The sequence below is a fragment of the Mercenaria mercenaria genome, unplaced genomic scaffold, assembly GCF_021730395.1.
Source record: "Mercenaria mercenaria strain notata unplaced genomic scaffold, MADL_Memer_1 contig_3083, whole genome shotgun sequence".
Lineage (NCBI taxonomy): Eukaryota > Metazoa > Mollusca > Bivalvia > Venerida > Veneridae > Mercenaria > Mercenaria mercenaria.
Genome location: NW_026461190.1, coordinates 51,369 through 57,968, shown reverse-complemented (window position 1 = coordinate 57,968; position 6,600 = coordinate 51,369). Strand labels below are relative to the sequence as shown.

Here is a 6,600-nt window from a genome sequence, read left to right as displayed (position 1 = left end):
GATCTATGCTTGACATGTAGGTAGCATTTTCATAATGAAATAACAACATGACAAAATTTTTCATGGAAACTTAGATCATACACCACCAGTATAATTTGGGGTCTCATATTTTAGCTGATTTTGCAGTTTGTGTGTTTGACTGAAATTATTTTTCTTGCATCAAACATGACCCCCACTTTTCTTTTGATTTTTAGTTAGCACTGACAATATTCTTGAAGAAAATGTAAGTTACAGAAATTTAAAATGGGTCCTGATGTGTGCTGCGGTCATCGGAAATAGGTCAGTTTTATATAGAATAAAGAACAACAACTATTTAGTGTGTTATAACCTATAAGATGACATTGGTAAAAAATGAAATCTGGCCAGATGATGGTGGGAATGGGCTAGTTTGATTAGAATTTGATAGAAAATGACAAATAATAGCAATTTTGTTGAAAATGAAGATAAAATCCAAAAATATCACATTTTCACTGTTTTGGGTGTATTTTTTTTCAAAAACTGCATATTTATAGGCTACTGATTGCTATAAATCTGCCATCAGAGTAAAAGTGAACATCTATAACAGTTTAAATGTGTAATTTGCATGCAGATCAGAATTAAAGAATGTGCAAAACAGGCAAACAAGGCTAATAGGTGAACATCAAATTAGGGACAGTTTACAAATTGTGTCGGAAGCTAATTTGACAAATGCTAGATCAGCTATGTAAGAAATGTACAAAAAGAATGGCAATCAACAAAAACTGTTTTCTTATGGGTAACTGACATTAAATGAATATGTCGCGAACATAGCATATTGACAAAATCTGTATGCTTATGCTATATTACCTTATTTTTTGCCTGTAAAATACATACTAGTCGATAATGTGTAATTTCTAAGAAATAACCTTCAGATTTTTGCATTGCATTGGTTACTTGTACATTTCAATAATGACATGCAGAGAAAAGTTTCATGAAAATAGAAACAACCAAGGCTATTTTTTCTAGCATTTCATTTGTTTTGCAATGAAATATTCTTGCACAAATACCACTTTATGTTATTACCGACATTTAAGAATGTAGTTACTGAAATTTAAAATGGGTCTGATGTGTGCTGCGGTCATCGGAAATAGGTCAGTTTATAAGAATAAAGAACAACAATATTTAGTGTGTTATAACCTATAACGCAGACCACATACAGATAGAGTGACTGCAGACCACATACACAAAGAAGGGTTTTCCCTTATGCAGACCATATAGGTAAAGAAGGATATTGGAAAACGCAGACAGCATAGAATATGAATAAAATAAAAATGAATGGGTTTAATTGCTAATTATGGCACATTAATTATGCAAGCTGTTAAAAGTTATAGCTTTTATCCTTAAATTTAATTAACTGGGTACCTTTGAAATTAATAAGTTTAATTGGTTCAGTTAATTAGAGATGAACTGTTTGGGTTTAATATGTTTGAAGACAAGAATTTTTTTATCTTTTTATAATAGTTAATATGATCTTTTGATAATAATAAAAAAAATGTATACACAACTATTAATAGATGAGCTAATTGGGGTAATTTAATATGTCTGAAAAGGCAAGATGTGTTTGATCTGTTTATGACATAAAACATGAAATAAATAGTAAGAAATAAATAAATGAACTCCATAATTAACTTGTTGTTGTTATTCACAGTAAATTTAAAAAAATGAAGTAGAGCAAGTATATTATAATCTTCTTAATAATTTTAAAGTAGTTCAAAATCTGTTATGGTACTTGATGTATTACATTGATATTTTCATTGCGTCTTGATTGCGTGAATATTGCCTGCTGTTCAGTAAATGGGCCATTTTTAAAAAAAAAAGCATGTAATGCCCTGTGTTTTTCAAAAAGAAAATGTTTCTAGAACCATTTGTTTTGTTTTATTTTTTTTTTTCCTCATTACAAAGTGTGTTGTTTTTTTTCAATTGGATCACCAGAAAAAAAGTACAGCCAAATTAGTACATGAAAAACACCCTGTTTTACCTTATGTTAATGTGTTAGCATCTGTTTTTTTTTTTAATTTTCAAATTGCAAGTTCTATTTTCCAATTGAACAAATCATTTTTTTAACTGTTTAAAAGAAAATTTTATTATCTTTACATTGATATATATAATAATTCAAGACATATAGTGCAGTATTTTTATTACTATAACTTTTTAAATAAAAAAATGCTCTGCGTAATGCCTGCAAATTTTTAAAAACCATCAAGTACTAAATTTTATTCACATGAAAGAACTCTAAACATGAACTGAAAAAATTTCTATCTCAATCAATTTGTAATACCAAGTAATAACTGCTTTTTAAACATTTCGAATAAATTTTGGTGAAAAAATCTATTTTTCCCTAAAAATTTCTGTTTGTGATAAAGAAATGTGTAACAGCTGTCCCACCATATTAATTATTTAAATAGAAGAAACAAAACTTAATTAAACACTGATTCTGATTCAGTTTTACATACTGATTATGAAAAAGGTGAAACATGAGTAATATGCTATGTTTTAAAGAAAATAATTACTAATGTGTAACAGTTGTCTGTAACATCCATCCCCCTAAGCATGGCAGCTAATAAACTATATATCTACTTTATTTCAAAGGCTAAATGAACATTGTTTAACTTATATTTACAAAACCAGGAAAAAATACATCAAAATGATAACTGTTTTTGTGGTCATAATGTCTCATTTAAAAACAAACAAACACATTTTAAAAAATGCATTTTTAGGAGGGTGGGGATTTTGTTTTACTTAAATGATGAAAAAAGTGTAAAAATATAGTATGATTTTAAACATTATGTTCATGCAAATAATCAAGAAACAAAAAAGAAATTTAAACTATGTACAATAAAATGTCTTCATTATCTGCCTACAAAATAAGGGAACGGATGTTACAAAAAGAGGGACAGATGTTACATTATTTTCATGTCGAAGTATTTTTCAATTTAATTTTTTATACTTAAATCTAGGTAAAAGCCATGCAAGTCTTTCCTATGAAATTTAACATTTTAGTCAATAAATAAGGCAAAAAATTTCAAATTTCTAGGGGGTAGAAAAAGTTGCAGATTAATAGGTGTTAACACACTTTATCAATTAGTTATAAAAACACTGAACTTCAGGAGCATGAACTAATAAACAAGTTAATCCCCTCTCATAAAATTGAGGTAAAAGGACCTTTTTTATTACCTAATTGGATTATGGTTAACAATTAATGGACCCTGACATTGCTCCTGTAAAAACAATATTAAAATCTTAATGAGCTTTGATTTGACAAATTGGTCATATCTCACCAAAGGAGGGGGAGGAGCTACCTGTCTGAATATGCAAATTAGAAAAGTGACCAGTGCTTATTTAAATTTAATGATAAGAGCCTATAAATTCATATGTTTGAAAAAAAAAAACAGTATTTTGTTAAAGTTCTAAAACATGGACCAACAAGCTAAAAGAGAAAAAGAGAAAAAAAGAGACGCCAGAGAGAAAAAACTTTAACAAAATAACATATTATATTGAAAGGGCTAGATTCACTAACTATCAAAATTGGCCTAATATCAGAATAAACTGAAATTTTCAGCAAGTTATCAAAAATATATAAATTTTTGAAATCCGTGGTGATAAACAATATACATTTCCCAAAAATCTAAAAAAATAAAGTTTTTGGCATGGCTCTGAGTAAAGAAAAACTCAATATAAAATGGGGGTATATGAAATGAAATACCTTTTATTCTTATTTATGTTAGATTGTTAACAACAAAAGTGACATGTTCACTTTAAGAAATATTGATACTTCCAAACAAAACAAAAATCAAATGTTTTCACTCCTGCGTATATGAAAAAAACAAGGGAGATAACTCTTATTTTCTAGTAATCTGAAATTTTACAAATAAATAGCGATATTTACAATAAATTATGTTTTTCACATTTTGTATTCTAAAATACCATATAAAATTGTTTTAACTAATAATATGTAAAAATATGACAGATAAAACTATCAAAAACTACATCTGTTACCATGGAAACAGTCACCTAATTCCTTAATTTTACTGTATTTAAACAGCAGTTACAATAACTACCGTAATTATTTTTTTAAAAGGATAGAACTTTTCAGGTCAAAATAAAAGTAATTAATTATTAAAAAGAATTGCATAAATGACATGGAACGGTTACCATAGCAACTACCTTGAAATACAAAATTTCTAATATTCAAATTTTCAGTTGATTTTTTAAAAGCAAACGTTTTAAAAACTGTGCGAACAAGTTAATACATTATTATTTCTATGGAATGCACTCTCAGTGTTATTTCCACAGAAACAGAACTTCCAGTACAATGTTGTTATATAGTGTTTGTAATTCTTTTGAGCTGATTATACAGAAACATTTTGAATGTAATCAGTTAAAATATGACCTTTTAATAAATGATCATTTTAACATAAATTGGTTGCTATTACCTTTTTTCAATGACCATCCAGTTTTACATACTAAATGATATACAAGTGTACATTCATATACAGAATATATCCGTACTTAAAGAAGAAAGTTGACTGGATGAACATAATGAACGCTACCATGGTTACAAAACATGACTCATACATCACAATAAAATCTGCTGATGAAAAGTTTTAAAAATATCAAACATTTAACATTGAGGGATGGTCTAAGTTTTACATAATGTCGGTGCGCTGCAGTTACTCTTCGATACAACTCGCCTCACTTTCCGTCTCAGAGCTATCAATTGGATCTGGTAAATTACTGGCATCAGACAAATGTAATCCCCAGTCATAAACTCCGTACCGATTGATGAAATACCTCGCATAACTCAGGTACCAAACAATTGCAGCCACATGCGCACAAACACCAACAACACGTGCCCCTGCGCGGCACTTGCAATACCACGCCGTCACCTCTGACGCGGTAAATTGTAACCACAACAGGTATGTTCTTGACGAAACGTGACGACTCTGAATTCTTACACGGATAAGATTTGCATTTTCCTTATGCACATAAATATCAGAATCTCCATCAATATATTCCTGTATATAACTTGGACTTAGCCGTAACTGGTATACTCCGCAGGTAAAGGTTCTAAGTTGCTCCTCTGTGAGTTTTGGGAAACAGTCTAAGTCTTCATCATTTACAGCAGACCATTTTGCATTTCCGCGCTCTAACTTATTTTCCTCGACATACGTTTTAAGCATGTTTACTTGAGAACTCAAGTGACGCATGTGTGCTGCTAACTGAATGTCACTTTCTTCAAGATTTGCCAAACCTAATGGAGGTAAATATTTGTTACAAACCGCACATACTATACGCACATAGTCACCAATATATGGTACTTGACTGGTAGGTAGCACGTGGTCCAGGTATTTCCAAGCTTTGATCCTCGCATTAGCTGACTCTACAACCCATCTTATCTGAAATTAATGTAACAAACTGATAAATACTGTTCGTGTTGATATGATTTTTTTATGAATAGCACTATGAGGAAGGTTGCGATTTCATACGTATACGAGCATGCGTACTCGTATGCGAACGTGAAAAAATGTCCCTTTGTAATTTCAATCAGTTTCCGAAAAGACACAAAACAGATTCTTAAATATTAAAGTGTATATTTACCTATAACGAGCAAACAGTGGACACTTTTAGCAGATAATATAATACCACTGCACATACTGACATTGGTGTGCAAACTTAATTAGCAGTTCTAAATACACATTTTACATTTACAATACTGGACATTTGACACTTCAAGTGTTAATCTAGCAGCAGATTTTCTCTACTTATACATCTGTCTAATATATATTAAGGTTTTATCATTCATAGCCGATGAGCTTATGAAATTAATTTGTTAATCCTTATCATGCTGGACACAATTGATTCAGCCTTTGCGACCAGTGTAGATCATGATTCGCCTGCACACCCATGCAGTCTGATCAAGATCTGCTCTGTTTGCCATACAGTCAGTATCTTTTTGGTAAGCATCCCTTTTAACAGTTAATAGTACTGTCAAAACTGAATGATGGACAAGTTCATTATGGAAATTTAGCAGGGTAAGGGTTAATAAAATATAAATACCTTTGTGACCATACGACTTGAATTAGCATCATCTGTTGGCATCTGTTTTGCACCTTTAGTCATGAATGCAGGCATCTCTGCTCGTAAACCGAGATCTTCTAACAAAGAAACAGAATCTCTAAATCCTCGGTCCACAACAAATATATCTTTCTCTTTCACAAAGTTTCTTATGTCCTCCGTATTTGAACGAAGCATGTGATTTAAGATTGCTGCATCATTATTTTTACTGTCAGCAAAGAATGGTCCTACTATGGTAACGAAATACCCAGTTGTTGTCACTACAACCATAGGTTTCACTAACGGTCGACCTTTGTGTATACTGTATGATCTTCTCTGAAACTTAAAATTGCCACTTTTCTGAATATAAATGTACGTACCGTCTAAAACCAGAATCATCTCATCTTCTTCAGCACCAAATAAGTGTTTTGCAAGAGGTCTTGTATGTTGTGAAATAATAGTATTTCTAGTGATACTTTCAAGTCCAAGATACAAAGGGACAAAACTCCTCATCAGTGCTTGCCTTAC

At 30.7% G+C, this 6,600-nt stretch overlaps 1 protein-coding gene across 1 annotated transcript; it reads right to left on the bottom strand.

Annotated features, from left to right (window-relative positions):
- Positions 1-3,393: 3,393 nt before the first annotated feature.
- LOC128552718 (uncharacterized) lies at positions 3,394-6,585 on the bottom strand. The gene is made up of 2 exons (XM_053533766.1): positions 6,076-6,585; positions 3,394-5,414 (listed from the first exon to the last, which is right to left on the bottom strand). The coding sequence occupies exons 1-2, from the start codon at positions 6,583-6,585 to the stop codon at positions 4,689-4,691; spliced, it is 1,236 nt and encodes a 411-aa protein (XP_053389741.1). The 3' UTR covers positions 3,394-4,688.
- Between the last annotated feature and the right edge of the window lie 15 nt (positions 6,586-6,600).